This window comes from Psittacula echo (genome assembly GCF_963264785.1).
Source record: "Psittacula echo genome assembly, chromosome: 1".
Classification (NCBI taxonomy): Eukaryota; Metazoa; Chordata; class Aves; order Psittaciformes; family Psittacidae; genus Psittacula; species Psittacula echo.
Window position 1 is genome coordinate 47,796,465 of NC_137735.1, and position 20,020 is coordinate 47,816,484.

General features: G+C 39.9%; 1 protein-coding gene across 1 annotated transcript in view; it reads right to left on the bottom strand.

The window, feature by feature from the left end:
• Positions 1 to 19,451, bottom strand: part of MND1 (meiotic nuclear divisions 1) — a 41,841-nt gene extending 22,390 nt beyond the window's left edge. Inside the window, exons 1-4 of the mRNA XM_080635725.1 lie at positions 19,337 to 19,451; positions 17,082 to 17,147; positions 16,092 to 16,149; positions 14,250 to 14,398 (exon numbers count right to left, since the gene is read on the bottom strand). Of these exons, the coding sequence (XP_080491851.1) occupies positions 14,250 to 14,398; positions 16,092 to 16,149; positions 17,082 to 17,147; positions 19,337 to 19,339 (276 nt within the window). The 5' untranslated portion in view covers positions 19,340 to 19,451. The remainder of the gene's footprint in view (positions 1 to 14,249; positions 14,399 to 16,091; positions 16,150 to 17,081; positions 17,148 to 19,336) is intronic.
• Positions 19,452 to 20,020: the final 569 nt, after the last annotated feature.

Sequence of the window (20,020 nt, forward strand, 5' to 3'; positions counted from 1 at the left end):
GGCCATAAAGGTGTTGCTTTCTATGTTTTTTTCATATTCATGAAGTTATTTATGAGTGTATCTGCATTTTTTAAAATGGAAGCACAGAATGAGCTCTCAGGGAATTGCACTGAAATCATAATAGCTGGTTTCCAGCTTGGAAGCATGTTTCCCAGTATGACATCTTACTACTTTATGGAACCTTTATATTCCACAGCATTTAATCATGAAAGAGACAGCACGACAAACACTAAGAACTACAGAAATTTCTTAGATTTTAACCTACATAACATGCAAGGTTGCCATGCCATGAGGTTAGAAAATTAGAATATCTTCCTCTGTCTGAGAGCAATGATGATTTTTATACAGTTTTATTTAAGATTTTATTTTCTTCTCTTACAGATTGTAATTTCTGGTGGAGTTTTTTGTTTGCTTTATTCTGTCTTCACAATCAAGACTTTACCAAATAAAACGAAACTACAGCTCTTTGTGTCTTATTTAAAAGTCACAGTGGGTATTCCCATGACAACAAATAAAAAAGTAAAGGAACAGCAGAAGGAGGCAAGATATTGAAAAAACCAAACATAGGACAAGGATGCAAAGGCAAAGGAACAGATGGCCAGGGTCTGTGCAAGGAATCTGTAACAATGGGAGAAGCCTTGAATATAGAGATGGGAACACAGCTGAAAATAACTGTACATGAAAGAAGGGAAGACCATGAGCAAGGATAAAGAAGTCTGAGCAAGGATGAACACAGATGATACAATACTTAACTGAGAGGTAAGGACAAATGGCAGATGACAGGCAGATTACAGAGCATTAAAAAAGAAAGGCAGAATTTGCAAGTGTTGTGTGTGTATGTATGATGGCAGAGGATCACATCTGGCCAAACACAGAGACTTACTTTCCCACTCACCAGCTGCAGAAAGTCCTGACTGCAAAGGTACACAGTAGCAAATGGAAGATTTTAATCCCTGGAGCAATCTTGGGACATTTTTCAAGGTAATCGGCAAATTATTTCTCAAGAAACATCAACCACCCTGAGAGAAATCTGACTCCTGCCAATAGCAGTGGGATTCATCTGGAGAAAAAGACGCTTATTTTCTCCCTTCTATGTTTCTTAAAAGTGATGTCTGGCCTGACACATGAACAACTTTCTGTCACAGATGTAACTGACCAGGTGGGGAAAACAAGTACAAAGGTACGCTCAACTGTACTAGAAATTTTCATATCTCCAGTCTGACTGCTCCAAATCAGCACATGATAAAGCAAGATGCAAGAAAGCTGGAGAAATGTCATCTGTGGGAAAGCTGTCCGAAGGAGGAGGAGAGACTAGATAATTAGAAGACAAAAAGTAAAGAAAAAAATCTCAACAAGAGCATTTTCAGTGTTGGCAAAACATGCTGGGACCCTGCAAGAAGACAGTTTAATGAAGTAACTAACTAGCATCTATAAAACAGGAAAGCTGGGAACAGTTCCTTTAGTTTTACAGACCACTGTGTTCACCTAACTGACCACTGGCCTAGCTTCAAAACAAATTCAATCTGAAGTCCCTTAAAGAGATGTTCTTCCTTACATTGCAATGGTGTCACAATGTTTAGCTATACCTTTGTGCAGTAGTTTGCGTGTGCTAAGTGCTACGTGCTGATGATAATCATCGGTTTCATCACGGGCCTCAGGGTCTGGTTTCTATCAAAGGATAGATTAGATGTACACAGATAACTTATAATATACTATGCATGCATCATTACTAGGATTTCACTTTGGCAAGTTGGTGATGTACACTTGGACAAGGAACATTTAACCCTGACACACAACAGCAGCAGGTTTCAGCTCTCCTCCTTCTCAAAACCTGTCTGATACTGTTCTAGCTCTACATGACTGGATTTTTATTCTCTAGCAGGAGTTTTTGCTGGTCATATTCCTTCTGGTTCCTCATTCTTAACCACTTTAACCACCAACATCCCACCAAACATGTAGCTTGCCTCCCTAGCATATTAAAATATCAACAAACCTGGAGTAAGCCACGCAAACACAGACCATTAAGTATGTACACTGGACAAGAATCAAATTAAGGTCTCATATGCTAACCACTAAGACCATTCACAGCTGTTAGCCCACTGTCATTATGGTCTTAAAGAGAAATATCATACACTCAAGTGTTCTTTCAGCAACACTCAACCAAAAATGGTATTAAAAACTACTGTTATCGTGAACAGTACTCACCATGGCACTACAGAATAGTAATTCAAGACATCAATTTTTTAATTGTTTATGATTTTGCAGAGTTATTTACTTTGTGTTTGAAGCTCACAATACTTTGCAAGGCAAGGGCTTCTTTACTTTTAGCTTAAACAAAAGCAGTTCAAGAGTTTTAGGGTGACATTTGTTGTAGATGGGTGTATTTCTTTCCTACGTTAAACCTAACCCACCACAGAAAAACTTAAATAGAACTGACAGAAGGCATGGAGAGAAAGTACTTCAAAGCATTCCTCTAGATTTTAAAGAAAGATAAAAAAATTTAAAGCCAGAAAGCAGACTAATACAGAGAGCAAAACCACAAAGATTAACAGGCATAGGACAATCTGAAAATATTGAAAACAGACCTGGAGGGTTAAAAGAAAGGCATAGAACATTACTAAAAGAAACTGCTCAGCAATCAACATTGTTGACTAAAACAATAAAACTTAAAAGAAGGAAAAAAAAGGTGTAGCACATCCATGTGCAGAATTGCTTTATAAAGTACTACACAATAAGCACACAACTACTGCTTTTACATGTAGAGTCACAAATACATACTTGCCAGGGCCTCCAAATATACAGAAGTAAACTTCTAAGCTAGTTAATTGTGTTCTCAGTGCAGTAGAAAGTACTACCATGAACTGCAGTATGGTCACTTCCACTTTGCTCTCAGGATGCTGGCATGCCACTCATATAACCTACCTAGTGAACTCAGTTACAGTAAGAGCGGGTCCCAGGCTCACTGAGACTTCAGTCAGGGACATGACATACTTAGTGAAGCACAGACAGCAAACATACACTTGATATGTAAATACAAAATTAAAAGGTATTTTTTATGTTTGTGAAAGGGAAAGAAGCATCCAACGTTTTACCCCAAGTCACTGTAAGTCACTTCAGCAATATGAAGTAGGAAATCATGTATGCTGGGACTGAGGAGGAACATGAGAGAAGCAACTGGAAGACTGCAATGGTTCAAGAAATACAGGTAAGAACAAGAGTAGAGATTAAAGTCATTTTCAGAAACTGAAGAACAGACAATGAGATTTTTTTTTTCAGCAAGAGAACACCATAAAATGGATGGGAAACAGTGTAGAAAAAGACTCAAATAGGGCCTACCATATTTGTGTACTCTCTCTTAAATACTACATCATAGGTATAGCAAAAAAGCATTCAATACAAGAATTCTCCTCTCATTATGCATGCTACAAATTTTACCTGAAGAAGATTACCTTAGTTTTAATGCAATCTTTGAAAGAGTCAGTTCAAAACCTTAGGAGAATGTAGGGAATAATTTTCTGAGAAAAACAGAGAGTCAAAACACTTTATATTTGCTATTAAAAAGAGTCAGATACCTAAGGTAAGTAAGTGAAAGCTTTTTTCAGGGAACTCACTGAACAAATATGTGACTTTCCATACAATTGTCCAACAAAGCACTACAAAGATTCTCAGAAAATAAGAATTCTGAAGTTAGATCTCTGCATTCGTAAGCAGTACGTACATGTCTTGCTAGGATATTCATGTGGGTAAAAACAATTTACTTGCCCCTCCCACAAAAACACAATCCATTGTGTTTCAAGATTAAATTAGACTTAGAATCCTGGTTTACTAGGCATGCTAACACATGAGACTGAAATATCACATAGTAAATCAGGCATGGCTCTGTCCTCAGGTCACATTGAGGATGAGTCCTTCTTCCTGCAATTGCTTTTGGGTAAAGAAAACAGAAAATGTGAAGTAATCAGAACAAATTAGGAACTCCCCCCTCCACTGAAACCTTCACTTATCCATGTACAAACCTTTTACTGCTAGCTACAATTATTTTAAAGATTATTACAATACAGTTAACCACTCTACATTAAAAGTAGCTTTTAATTTCATCTTTTTAGATTGGCTATAATAGTTAAAAGTTTACTTAGAGAAGATATCTTGCCATGAGCTTTTGGTTTTGCTTCTTTCATTTGCAGCACCATTTGGTAAGTACTAGTTATACAACAGAAAATAACCACTCCAGGCCAATCTCCGTAATAGACAAAAGGTGAAACAGTCGTGCAGGCTGAATGAAAGAACTGAATTTCTCTGGCTGCTGTCAAAGTTGGCATAATTGGCACAACCCGAGGGACAGATGGCTGCCTACTCAGATAGAAATACCAAGTATGCCAAATCAACCTAAAAAAACAACCCCAAAACAAAAAACCAAACAAAACCCCCAACAATCCTGTTTCACAAATGCAGCCTAAAGCCTAATAGGGAAAGCTGAAAGAGCCAAAAGGCATTGACATGACTGACAGGGCTATAGAAAATTTTAATACCTGGACATGAAGAATGATTGCTACTGCACACTATTGTATTTAGTAAGCCTAAGTGATAGTTAACTGGTCTGTTCAAGGAAGAAAGAACATGGAAAAGTATTTTCCCATGGAAAGAAAGAAAGAAAGAAAGAAAGAAGAAAAGTTCTTTTTTTATTTTCCTAAAGGGCTTTTTAAGATTGCTGTCCTAACCAGCTGGGCCATACACTGACAATGCCTTCAGGGACTAAGCACAGACAGTCCCAAGTTAAAACACAATAATCATCTGATATTCCCTGAGCTGAAGTCCTGCCTAAAGACTAGAAAAAAAACCAAATCAAAACTTAATTCCACAGCCTTTTAAAAAAGCCCAAATCCAACACTGAGATACTATCAGTAAAATACAAAGCCTCAGTAAAATACGTCTATCAAATTTCAGAGTTTTGACAGCACTTACGTATTTACTCTTTATGCCAATTTCACCATTTTTAAGCAATGCTCAGACAGATAACCAACTCATCTCAAATTCCTGATACAAAGAACAGTCTTTAATGGAATTACCATGTGTTCAGCAATAATCAGCTGTTTGACTGTGCCGAGAAAGACCTTTCCTCTAAAGTCTCCCTGCTCCAAACTAACTTCACACATTTTGGTTTTATACTCTGCTTTTTAAATTCTCTTCCATTCCTTTCAGAAGAGGAGAATGTTATAACGTGAGACACAATTACATGCTTGTATTTTATTTCTACATTCATGTTAAGTTTCTCAAATAAAATATGCTGTATTAATTGACTGACAAGATTTTAAGATGAAAATCAAAGCTCTAATTAAATAAAATCAAAACTCACTGTCTCCATCAAATCCAGCTTTGAAAGCAGGATTGCCTCTGCCCTATCCCCAGGCTGAAAGCTGCTGGCCTTACAGCACAGACAAGCTTACAGGTTTGTCAGAGAGCAGAGAGCACAGAACACGTAAGCCTTGAAACTTTCTCAGGATGCTGGGTTTCTGCTGATATGCTGAGCCGTCACTCATACCTGCCATGCCTACTGTGGGACACGGGGAGATGTTCAGGGCATAGAGCTGCATCCGTGACAGATTTGACTGGTTCCTGGAGCAAATGCCCCATATTTATTCTCAATTTCTTTGCATTTTAGATTAACATTTTCATAGCAATGTCAGGAACGGAGCCAGCATGCAAGCCTCTTTGAAAAGGAAATGCAAACCATGTGATGATAGTACCTAAAAAATTTACAGTTTCACAGAAAACACTGTTAAAAAAAGCTAGGATTTTTTATCCTGCATTGTATCAGAAAGAATATATAATATACACTATTAGGGCACAGTAACAATACATCCTTTTTAATAGAGTAGGATTCTTCCTTCAAACCTACTTTATAATCTTTACAGTTACTACAGAGCCAGCTTAATGCTCTTAAATCGTGCCAATTTTAACTTATGCTCATCAAGAAGGCAGGAAAGGAAAACCTAAACTTCACAGTTACCATCAAACTAGTTACATATTAACAACTAGTAAAAGGAAAAGCATGAAATTCAACTAATGAACACCAAATTATGAGATTGCTTAAGTCTACCAGAAGCCTCCAGAGCACTGTATTTTTAGAAGTCTGCCATGACAGCAGTAACTAAGCATACCCTCCAGGGCTTTGTAGCATGCCATTAAACATAATTCCAGAAGGCTCTAATAAGTAACAGCACTAGAAGAGTATTCTCTGCTGAACATTTTAGGACTTTGGGACCGTTTTAAGACATCAACATTTCTCAAGTACAAGATGCAAAGAGGTAACAAACCCCCTGGACTGCTTCAAATAAAACTTTATTAGCATCTTCCAGGAGACTGATCCAGGGAATAAGCTTATCAGGATCAACAAGCAAACAAGCATAGATGTAATCAACATATTCTCAGTGTTTAAGTGATGCAAATTCTCAGCCTTTTGCTTTTAGGATACTTCTTACCCCTACAGCTCCCACTGGATGGTATGAAGTTGGCCATTTCTTCATATGTCTAGTCCTTTATTTCAAAGAAAATGTACAGGTCAGTGAAAGCCTGCAGGGTGAACAGAGGGAGGGGTGACTAACTGCCTGGTGGGAGAATCATTACTATGTAAGAGAGGAGAAAGAAAAAGGTGAGCCAGAAGGGAATGGAATCACTCAGCAGATTATCAAAATGGCCAGGCCAATCCAAAGAAGAATAAATAAATACAGGAGAAAGATAAATGAGATACCCTCAAATATGAGGGGAAAAGGGTGGCCCAGCATGGATACGGGATGACTGCTGTAACTGCTTAGTCAACATATTGGGATCCTGCCTATGTATTACAATGGACATTAAAAGAGAGAACTCTTCAGCAATTAGACTTTTATTTTTCCAGGAAAAGGACAATTTATTATGTTTTCTGCAACCTAATAAAATTAAATTGTAAACATACATAATAGAGAAAAATGTCTAACAAGATAATTTCTAACACAAGTCACATGCATTAGTTGCAAAAGTACTGATGTACTCTGGCTTTAGAGAACAATTCTTTAACTACACTATTCATAGAGTCATAGAATGGTTTGGGTTGGAACGGACCTTAAAGCTCATCCAGTTCCAACCCCTTGCCATGGGCATGGCCACTTTCGCTAGATCAGGTTGCTCAAAGCCCCATCCAACCTGGGCTACAACACTTTTAGGGATGGGGCATCCACAACTTCTCTCAGCAACCTGTTCCAGTGTCTCACCACCCACATAGTAAAGAATTTATTCCTAACACCTAATCTAAATCTCCCCTCTGTCAGTTTAAAGCCATTCCCCCTTGTCCTGTCACTACATGCCCTTATAAAAAGTCCCTCTCCAGATTTCTTGAAGGTCCCCTTTAGGTATTGGAAGACTGCTGGAAAGTCTCCCCACAGCCTTGTCTTCTCAGGCTGAGACAGGATAAGATACCTCCCCCAACATTTATAAATTTCATACTAAAAAGATAGTGCTAAGCTTTTCTAAAACGTATTCAGCAAATATTAAGATCACAATAAACCTTAAGACACTTTATCCAATGTCCTTAACGTTCAACAACACAAGGAAAGAAAAAAACAAAAAAACAGAACAACAGTAAGACTCTCCATTCAAAACCATAAACCAGGATGAAAACTGAAATAGTCATCTGTGTGTAAGGAGCTCAGTTAAAGGCTGGTAACACCATCTATGGAGAACACTCCTGCAAAACAATGCAAAAGGCTTGCTTCAGAGCACTAGGTCCCACAGACACTCCCTGGCTGATTCAAAGCACCAGCCAAGTACAAATCTTGTCTGGCATCTTCAGCAATGTCACTCAACTCCAAGCACCACCAGGCCTGTTACTCCTTACTGAACATCTATCATCTCCATGGATTTGTACCTCCTTTCAGGGTTGATTACTTTAAGCTAGCCACCTCTGAGCACTTGTACCTACTTGCAGTCCAGAATCAATCTCCAGACTGTGTGGAAATACACTGACAATGGGTGAGCCAATTGGATCAAGGAAGAGGCTGTTCAGAGTGAAACGATGTGGACAGCAGAAGTTCCTTGTGCTTCATTCAGTGGTCTCAAGCAGTCCCTATTCAGCAATTTTCCATGCAGTAATCCAGTCACAGTATTTGAGGATGAAAAATGTCTCTGCCTAAAAGGACAGAAATAAACCAAACCACACTTGAAAGAGCTTTCTGATCATTGAAATTCAAAATTTTCTGTGTGCATTCTGAACAAATAAGGTTCTCTTCTTTTAGGTATGCTGTCAAAAATCTCCAGGAGGCTTCAAGCCAGATTACTCACCAACATGATTATTTTTTTCCATTAACTATTTCCAAACAATGTGCATTCCTAACAAAGCATTTCCTAAAACAGTATTCCCTGAGTCTTTTTTTTAATTATTATTATTTAATAAAATTAATCCTTTCTCTTTTCATATTTCAGTGCTCATAAGTACAAACAATTTGGTATATGTGAAGTCACTCTATTTCGACAAGTTCATTCCTGGGGTGTGGGGATTTTTATTTGGGGGTTTTTATTTTTTTTTTAAACTAGCTGCCAAATGAGAATTAGGATGTACTGACTTCCAAATTCTTCCCTTGGCTCAATACATGAGTCATGGGAAGTGAAAATCCCTCCTCTTACCAACCCTAGGGCAGGGATTTAAGGAATGAAACATCAACTAATCCCTTCCGTCTTAACTAACAGTGGCCCAATGCAATGCTTAGTGAAGGAAAAAACTTGCCAGAAACTGTCCTCAAGTCTCTGTTGGTGACATGTATCTTGAAATGAGCACAGGGAACATCATAGAAAGGCCATCCTGTATCCTGCTCTAAGAAGATTCAGCTTAATCTTTCTTGCAGTACCAGGTGTCACCATACTGCTCCCAGTTTTAGAAGGAACAGCAGCTTTGACACTGTCTTCTGTTAAACTTTCCCTTGCAAATCCTAAGAATACAAAACAATAACCCACGAGAAAGCAATGTCATGAGAAATAAGATAAGTGCAACAATTAATAATGAAACAGTGAAATGAACAGCTTTGAACTGAACAATGGAATCAAATGTCACAAAACCAAACTGGGGAAAGGAAGTAAACTGGTTGTTTCCCCAAGCTACTGAATTACAGTGCTCACAGGACTGTCAATAGTTCCACTAACAACTGCAAGATCTTTGAAAAACTTGCTATTTCAGGCCCCTATCTGTTAAAATATTAGACTATGCTGTGGCAATGCTCAGGGACCTTATGGTTCAAGCACATATCCCAGCCAGACACTCTTTGATATCAGCAAGGACCACTGAAATTGCTTCTGTGCCCCTTAAGCCCTGTAGCATCAGTACTAAACCTGCCTTGTGCAACTCCAGCCAAGACTATCCCTAAGTCATGCTGAGTATGGTAGAGAAAGTGCTGGAGAGATGGGACATTCCTTATGGCTTTTGAAGGTTGTGGTCTGCAGACTCAACAGGCCTCGTGTGAAAAAAGCCTCATTTTTACTAGTTACTTTAATTAATACTTAATTCAAGCCACTATAAAACAAAATGCAAACAAGCATTTGCAATAGCATCTTATTTAAAACAGACAGCACAGTTGTGTTTTACCAAAGACACATGAAAAAGAGAAAGAAAATCTAAACTGAACCTGCTTATACTAAGATTATATCATAAAGGCTTCTCTTTCCTCACTCACTGTTAATGCCGCTTTCTATCTCGTACAACTGTCGTCAAGGTTTTGGTTGCATTTGTGCCTTCTCTTCTTCAGCAGGTAACGTAAACGCACATTAGAACAATACAAAAAACAAGCACACAAGTAATTGTATGAAACATATTAGCAGCCCTTGCCCAAGACTGAACAGGACTGTGATTAATATGCTGGAGTTGCTCATCTCCAGTCTCCACATTTTATACATGAAATCAACAACATGCAGCAGAATCCTCAATAAATGATCTTTCTTCTTTCTTTGCGTAGGTCAAATTCTTCATTAGTTTAATAAAACTTCTAAGCTTCTGGTATTATTATGCCAAGAGTAACATCTCATTTTGTCAAAATACAATTGAATATAGGTAATTCAAAGCTTCAGAACCTGGCTGCCAGGAAAATATTGATAAGAAATAAAACCACATCGTTTCACCTTTTCTTACTGAAAGAAAAAAACCCACCAACCTCTCAGTAAAGCTTCCACAGTTCTCTCAACAAGGTAAAGTTCCATTAAAAATTTCTCCACTTATAAACCTTGTTAAAACAATACTTCTCAATCTACACCCTTGCTCTGCTATCACAATCTCATAGCTGTACTGATGCAACCATAAACCAAAATGCAACTTCCCACGTCTTTTTACTTTTTCAGTGGTCCAATTCACAGTTGCATAAGCATAACCAAGAGGTGAAGAACAAGCATCCAGCAGAAGGCATAAACCTTTAAGTCAGCTACTGTAAAACAAATCAATACAAAACCCATAGGGACCTACTTAGCAAATATTACTCTGTGAGCCATCAATGAAAGAAATTGCAGCAGATGCTACACACACTGAAGATGCTCATTGTCCTTGCTTTTCAGAAGAACAGGAAGAAGTCCGAACAGTAACTCTAGGTTAGAGAGCAGGATCAACATCCTTTATTTCGAGCATCGTTTTTAATTGCCATTCCTCTGCACAAAGGGATCACACTGATGACTTAAATCCCTTCTGACAAAAATCTATGATATACACAACCACCGTGAGGTGCAACTTTAAAATATCCGGACAAAACTGGCTTGTTCTTCGTTATGAACACCGAGCCAGACTTCTTTGCTCCTAAGCTTCTAAATTGAGCTGTGGCTTAATAATCACAAAAATATCTGAAACAAAATATTTGTTTCAAGAACAGTTCCTAAATCAGCCTCCCCGTGATCACAAGCTCTGTAAGATGCAGAGAGGCAAAAGCAACTTCACTAAAATGACATGAAGTACCAACATATGCAAGCAAAAGGTCCTGTAGCAGGCCCAATTTGTCCAACATAAGCCTCAGCACTATGAATTAATAGGAGAATGTGCATCTTACAGAAACTTCTTCTGTTCCTCCACTTATTTTCAAATGTCTCTCTTCAGCATTTGGGATCACTCCTTTCCCTTCACCTCTCACCCATTCACTCAGCAAACAAAGATATTGCTTCCTAGTAAAAAGCTTCAATTGCAGTATGAACTGAACTACTAGATTTTTAAACTTGTACTTTAAGTAAGGTGGCTTGATTCCAGGTGGCTTGATTCCAGCTTTTAACAACTGAAGAAAGAGACCAACTCATGTAACAAGTGATCTGGACAAGATACAGAAAGAAAACGTCGCTCAGCTTGCCACAAGCTGCATATAGGAATGATGAAAGACAGGCAATGTGCAAGAGAAATCGTACAATAGCTTACTTTTTTTCTTTGCTTTGCATGTTCTGACAAGAAGTTTCATGATATGTGGTGACTGGATTCAGAAACCCTGAAGAAAAACCTGTATGTGTTCACATCAAGAAGCATACACACATTAAAAGAGCAAATTTCAGCTCACAGACACAGACAGAATCTGTTATCTTGCAAAAACGTTCAGAGAGCTATTCATGGAAAATATCTGTTGACATGGTGGAAAGGTGACAAGTCATTTTCAGCTAGCGAAAATCTTTTCCCCTGAAATGCTGTAACATTCCCATTCTCATCAGAAAAGCAAGGTAATGAATATGAGTATTTTAAGGACTCATAACATGGTCTAAAGAGAGCTCTTACATCAATAACCCTGTATGTTAGGAGCAGGACTAGGCTTGCAAATAAATGTCTGGCAACAAAACTATTTCACCTGGAACAGGTTTATATCACAAAACTGTTTGTATCAGCATAGTTCATTTCATACACAGAAGTAGCCATAAAATAACATTACAATACAATAATTACATGCCTATATTTCCATAATGATAGACAGTTTTATGTTTTAATAATGTAATAGTACATTTAAAGGAATTAGTAGATAACCCCTGGATACTTATGATAGAGCATATTAGGCAGATTCTGCAAGACATTCCAAGGAAGATACTCATCAGGGTATGACAGAGACCTGCTTGATCAATTATCTTTACAATTCATGATGGGACTGGGCCCAAGGGCAAAGACAACAAATACCAACTCCTTCATTCAGCTACTTAGATTAATGTGGAGCATAAGAAAAAATATAAAGTATCCAGGAGCAAATCATTTGCGTTCAACATGGCAGTTTCACCAGGGTTTTTGGTGAACAAAGCAGGAATTCTGGCATGTATTTGTACAATTGTTCAGTTGGCATTGTGTTCTGGCAGAGTAAGTAGCCTGGTCTAAAACTTGTGTGAACATACTAATAACCTGAGTATCATTACTAGGACACTCAGTTCCAAATTAGGGTAGAGTTAAACTGATCTCCTGTTTCAGACAAACAAAACTCACCAGAGTAGGAATCAGTGCATTGTTACTAGCAGCCAATGAATGAATTTAAACCCTGTCATGCCAGACTAAGTCCATGCCTGAAAATAGTACAAGCATATCCAGCTAAACTTTACTAAAAGTAAGTTTTTAATGCCTGGACTCATCTGAGTCCTGAAAGCAAAGGCAATAAAGCAGCAGACAAAATTGTCAGTGGGACAACTTAACATTAACCGAGTCTCAGTACCACAATGTACTGTTTATAACCATGATACATCTGATGCTGAGAAACTTACTCAAAACGTGGAGCAAGTCAGTGGTAGAACCTGAAATTAAAGAGTCAACAATTTTGGTGACCCATACACAAAAATACAGCCCACAGCAGCTATATCAAGTAGCATTTCCCAACTCATCTGAAGCACCTGCCTAAAAGGTTATCAACTTACAGTTAACGACAGAAAGGACTGCAATACTTCCTCCTTACTGCCACAGACCCCTGAATGTATCACTGGCTCATAAAAATGACATGAGGTAGTGAATAAGGAGAAATGAAGTGAAAGCTCTAGGAAGTCTTACTCTTGATCCTGAAAGCTACAGCAAATGCACTGGGCATGTGACAAGAGTACCCCTCTGCCAGATCTACACAAGCAGACACACTAAATACCTTCAGACAGCCATCGAGAGTATCCAAGCCATTAATGAAAATATTCAGAGCAAAAGGAAATGACCTTATGTTGGTTAAAACAGATAAGTGGATTGGACTCTTTCAGGTTTTTAATAACAGATTTACAAGCCACAACATCACAGCAAGGGATAACTGACAAGGTTACCTCCCAGCTGGTCACACTACATTTTATGCATAAACAAGTGTTTATGCATATAAAAAACTGCTTTTACAATACAAGCTTGGGAAGAAAGCATGAGTTTATACACTCAGTTTGAAGCCTTAAAGTAGCAGCTGAAGTGGCCAACGCTGTACATAAGATGGCAATGATAATACCAGAGCTATGTCTGAAGAAAATAATGCTGTAGACACATTCAGATACTACCAATAATTTTGCATCAATTCAAATGATTCTTTGAGGAACAGACATGCATAAATAAGCATGGGAAAGGTTGGCAGTGCCGTGGCACCATCAGACCAAAGCTAGTTTATTGATCTTGTTATGATGTACTCCACTTGTAAATAAAACTGATGAATAAATGTCTTCCCACTCCAACTGAGAGAAGCAAGAAAGACAGTTCCTAAAAAGTAGGAAAGAACTAGATCCATAGAACAGAAATGTTGCAACAAAAGATGCCTGGCTCTTCTGCAGAAGATCATGACTAATTTGCTCTTCTCTCTTAATGAAAGTACAATATGGGATTAGACAAATGCTCACAAATTAAGCTACAGATAAAAACAGACAGGAAAGCACACTGGTCATAAGAACAAACCACTGCCACATTTACTTAGGTTATGCATTTCAGTCCTCTCATGGTTTTTAGGTCATTACCACATGATGGCCTACATTATATAAAAGACACATAGAAGCATATGCTACTTAAATATTTAGACAAAGTCATTAAATGATGTTTTGCATCACAAATAACATGCTTTCAGAAAGCAGCAAGTAGACAAAGTCTTCTTAAGCTCCAACTAAAACAACCTCCAAAAGTTTTCTGACATGGTAGCAAGATAATGTCATACCATGTGTGCCAGATGATTCCTATAGCAAAATCTGTGTACAGTACATTACAGGGGTACACACACACATGCACGCATATGCGAGAGCATAATATGACAAGAATGACAAGAAGTTATAAGAAAAAAGCACTTTCCTTAAAATAGATTTACCTGAGACTCCAATTCTCCCAATTTACGCTTCCTGGCATGAAGAGCTTTACTTGGAAAAGCCCAGAAATAATTGGAAGTTCCAATTCTATCAGTGTCCACCATGCCATCATCAACTAAGCTTTGCAGAATCTCTTTCACTGACATTGAGGCTAATGAAAGCAAAAATATCAAATTAGAAATGCATAGCATCTAAACTACAGAAAATTATGAAAACCATAAATCCACAATAATCTGTATGAATATTTTACTATAGCATCGGTTAGCTGGAAGATTTCAAGAGGACACCATGCCTGATGCTTCACTTGAAGGAATGAATCTCAAATCAGCAGTTTAGACATCAAGGCTGCTACTTGGTACAGTCTGCTACCAGATGTTTGTAAAACACCACTCATGAGTATCATAAGACATACATGCATATTACAGTACAAACCATAACAAACTCATGAGAGGGTACTTGAGAAGTTATCTTGCAATCTTAATTCTAATGTGGATTAATTTACAATTTCTTGATTAGGAGTGTAATTACATTTCACTTTGTAACGCTTATCAAAGCATTTAACAGCAGCAGAGGCACCAAAAGCCATCTGTCTACAGACTCAGGAGAGGCAGATCTTCCTTTCAGTTATAGTCAGCTCCAATACAAAAAGTGAACTGCAGTCAAAGGACCCAAACCATTTCTGAACATAATTGTTCATTTTCTAGCAAATGTGTGGTATACCCCACCATTTTAAAAATTGTGTCTGTTCGAAGTAATTGTTATTATACTCAAGCACTGCAGATATAAAGACTTTTGAGCTACTTTATGGTTTTCAGTGTCTGACTTTCAAGTCTAAAAGGGATCCTAGATCAGAAACATCCTATCTTTTGGAAGCTACAGGCTGGATGCCAGCATGGGGGCATTTCCACAGCCTAGACATTGTTCTTTCCAGAGTAACTGGGGTCTAGGGTGCATGGCTAAATGCCTTTATATGCAGAGGTAGGATGAATGTGGGCTATTAAAATGTGTTGATGGTTTTAGAAACTCTGCATTCCAGATTTTTTAATATGACATTCCATTGCTTGTATTTACTGTTTTGCATCCTCTTCCTGCAAATTACAATTAAACATATGCATTGACAAACCAATCAAGACCACGGCACATCTCTTCAGAAGCCTGTGAGTGCCTCTGTTAGTTGAAGACGTAACTGAAAAAAGCTGCTTTGCAATATTCACATATGCCTGCAGTTGTTCCAAGAAGCTCATTTACTCCTGCAGTGCCATAAAGACATGCTAGTCAAGGACAGTGGCAACTACACAAGGTTTATGCCTTGCCACCCTTTTGTTACTGAGCACAGAAGGAAGCAGAATGAGGACATATAAAACAACTCAACAGCATAAGATAGATCCTCCTGGACCTAATCCTAAACCAATAGATCTCATCAGGAAGACTTTCACTGAAAAGACAACCCCCTTCCATTTACAGCTGTCCAGCCATTTTTTGGGGGGAGAAAAGCTTATAGGGACTGTGTAAATCTGGACTAGCATTTTAAGATATTTGTGACATTACAGACAGACATTTAAATCTTCTGTTCACTACCTGAGTGCACATATTTCATACACTGACAGTCACTGCAAGTCAGGCATCTCAGAGCCTAGGAAAAATCCCATCCCATTTAACATCAGTAAACTAAGATAGGAGTATGCTGTTCATGTCACTTTTAAACCTACAGCCCTACCATTGACTGATCTTCCTTTCTAGCTATTTTTCCTCACCATTACAATCACAAACCTAAAATTGTAGCCAAGAAAGTTTACACTGTATGACCTGTATGACTCACGAGAATTAAGTTTTGGAACACTTACTAATCCCTTTTTCTTTTGGAGCAATCTTCTCTATATCCTTCAACTGGAACACATCTTTCTGTGCAAAACATAAAAGACACTTTAGCTCCAAATGACAGCATCATCTAAGTCTGGGTGGGTTTTTTTACACTAAATCAATGCCAAAAAAAGCAAGCAGGAAATATAGTGCATGTTTATGTTTTGCTAGGGAAATAGGCTGCACATCCCTCAATAGACTTAGAATACTTATTAATTAAATAATTTTAAAAGACTATTATTGTAACAAGTCCTTTTCTGTTCTTTGGTGGTCTCAAGTCACAGAATCATGGAATGGTTGAGGCTGAAAGGGACCACTATTCCTTGGAATGGGGATGGCAGTCATCCATCCCCATTCCAAATGGAAGTTGAGTCATCCAGCTCAACTTCCCTGCTCAAGCAGGATCATCTAGATCTTGTCTCTAGTTAAGGCTGTAAACCCCTTAGGACAGACAGAGCCCAGGTTACACTCTCAGCACCAGGAGCACCACATTGCTACAGTACTCAGATACCACAGTGTTCTTTTTAATAGGTGAAATATTGTGAATTACCTACATCACATTATAGTTCTATCTCTGCTTCTGGATCCCCTGGTTTCGCCTCCCCAGTGACCGCTTTCAAGTCTCCTCATCTTTTCTACACTCAAATGTCTTCCTCCTCCCATAATCTGCCGCGAGATACTTCCTAATCTTCCTAATCCCTCTGACAGAACAAACTCAAAATTAGAAGATTTGAATAGGGAGCACCTGAAGCATTTGATACCACCTAAGCATCTGAATGCCTTGGCTCTGCCTGGCAATAAGCCACCTGATCAGAGGCTATATGAATCAAGTTCTGTCACTGTAATTTATACATTGATGACACAGGGCATCAGTGAAATGCACAGCAGGATATACAGAGGTCATCTACAGCTCAGCTTCTTTCAGGACCTGTTTTCCCAACAATGTAAATATAGGACAATTACAAGTTACTTACTGTTTCAAAGAAGATCTCCATCATGCGAGCTCTCTTCTCCTCAAAGCTCAAACCTTTTTTCTTGGACTAGAACAGGGGAAAAGAAACCAGCAAACCAACACATTCAGCAACTTGAATAATTAACATCTGCTCAGAATTCAAATCTATTTACATCTACATTATATTTGCTGTCCTTTAAAATACTATACCACTAACCCCAGACTTTCAGATAAACTACTCCTTCCCAAAGAATCATTACACCGAGCTGACGCCCGCAGTCTAACAAACTGAGGGACTTACACCATAAGTTTGGAGCTGACCTTTCACACAACCCAATCCAGCTCAAGCTCCCATGTTTCTTGGCATACCAAGGCCAGGCTGGATGGGGCTTTGAGCAACCTGGTCTACTGGAAGGTGTTCCTACCTGTGACCTCTGGGTTGGAACTAGATGGCCTTTGAGGTCCCTTCCAATGTTACTAGATTTAAAATGTATATTTATAGCAATTGTCAGCAACTCACCCAAATGTTTAACAGACCTTAGAAAGATAAGGAGTATCTTTTGGGTTTGGGCTTTATGTTTCAGGGTTTTTTTTGTTAGAGCTATTATTTATCTTGTGATACAGAGGCGCTAGTGTGAGATGTAGTCCATTTACGTTTTTATTAAGGAGATAAAGAACCTTTGAAGGTACTACATCTTTCTTGAAACTTCTCACCCAACCTTCTGATTTCAAAGTCACACTTTAAAAACTATGCTTCTTTCTCTGCAGTTGCGTGACTGGGCAGTAAATAACATGGATTGAAATAGAAGCAAAAGGGAGAAATGACTACTCACAAACTGCTGCCTGTAATACAAAACTGAGAGATGCTATTTTGACATGCCCCTGTAAAATCAGGACATAAAGCACTTCACAGAGAACTGGAGTTTTATTAACAGCATCTAGCACACTCCTCAACAACCAAAAAGCAGTGGCTGTAATATTAAACAGGACTGTTTCCCCCTGCCCCACTCCTTGCTTCATGGTCTATGTGACCCTGCACTGCTGCATGTGACTACAGGAGACTGAAAGGTGGATGGAAAGAGCAAAATAGGATGTTGGCAAAAGGTGGTCTCCCTCAAAAAAGAAAAACAACATAAATATTGCTGCTCTGCAGTCAATGGAAGTAGGGATTCTAATAACATTGTGCTTCAAGAAAAATAACTTGGTTTTGTGTCCAAGTCCTGCTGGAAGGGAATTAACGGCTAATGCCATTTTTTACTTCTTCACTACTGCTTCCTTCTTAAACAAATCACACAGTAGGGCAGCACAATGTTTAAAACATCTTTCAGGAGCAAAGCAGTCAGACTGACTTAGATTTTTAACAATAAATTGAGAAACCAGCTTATGCAGCTACAGTAATACACAGACAGGAACAGAAGCAATTCAGTACAACATTTAACAAAAGCACTATTAGTACTTTCTGAAGTCTCCTCCGTCCTGCTTTAGCCAGTGATGCCCTACATCAGCACTGACATTACAACTGTCTCTGATGACATCAGTACATCACAGGAGTGGTACCCAGAGCCTCGACGTGCGCACAAGGAGGGGCAAGAACAGAGAACAGACTGATCACCTTTTTTCTTCCTGCCTTCCCAAACAGCCCGAATGACATCTGCAGCAAGAGGAGCAAAACCCACAAAGCCTGACATCCCTCAGGCACCAACCTTTACACCAGCACTCCAACAGACAGAGAAAAGTGACAAATGAACGTGTTTTCCAGGTAAGCTTTATTAACCTTCACGTTGGTTTAGCTCTCCTACCCCTCAGCTAGGTGCTCACACCTATACAACACAGCAGGCAGATCGCTGCTAGGCACACTTGGCCACACCGGCCACCCCTTCAACTCCCCTCATCTCCGCGTCACCCGCGGCCACACCGCGGTACCCGGGCGCCCGCCCGCCCGCGCTGCGGTTGCGGGGCCTGCGCTTCCGGGTTCCTTAGATTTACATTGCCCTTCAAGAACCCAAACATGGCCCACGCTGCACACACACACCCCCCGCACCGGCGCCCCGGGCCCCCCCAAGAGCGGAGGGAGCGCGACAGGGGATACGGGCCCAGCAGCGCCACTGCGCTCCCTCAGCGGCCGCAGATGCGGAGGGAAGGCGAGAAGCAGGTTACCAGAGGCAACGGCTGGCCTGCTCCGCCAGCTCAACAGGCTCAGTAACCGGGCACGGCGCCGCGGCTCATGCCGAGGAGGCGAAGAGGGAAAGCAGCAGCCCCGCAGCAGCCGCCGCTTACCATTGTCGCTTCCGGCGCGGTTTGATTTCGGCGCCGCCGGGAGGTAAAAGACCACCGGGCACCGCCCCCAGCACCGCCCCCAGCGGCGCGGCAAACCCCGGCCGCTGCGAGGAGCTGCCGGGTGGAACGGGTGTGTGTTAGCCCTGCTGAGGCGGTGGGGGGGGCCGGGCGAGGGGCGGGACTGAGGCGGTGCTGGAGTGGAGGCGGGCGGACTGTGCCACGGGGCGGTCGTAGAATGGTTTGGATTGGAAGAGACGTTAAAGCTCAACCGGTTCCAATGCTCTGCCGTGGGTAGGGACACCTTCCACTAGATCAGGTTGCTCCAAGCCTCGTCCAGCCTGGCCTTGAGCACTGCCAGGGAAGGGGCAGCCACAGCTTCTCCGGGCAATAAAGGAGAGGAAAAAAGATGCATAAAGTTGAATTTTGGTTTTTATACCTTGTGCAATCAACCATGGAATATACCTTTGCATTGTTAGGAATCAGTCTTGCCCTACGAGAAAGCGGCTATCATTCCTCTCGTTTTATGTACTGTTAATACCATGTTTGGTTTGGGGGGTTTTGTTTAGTTTTTTAAACACGTGGTGCAAGTCACAGTGGATGTGCTAAGATGTAGGGGCCATACTTCAGGTTTACTTCTGAATTCAGCATTGCCCAGGCTTTTGAGCAAAATCCCTCAAGTTTTCA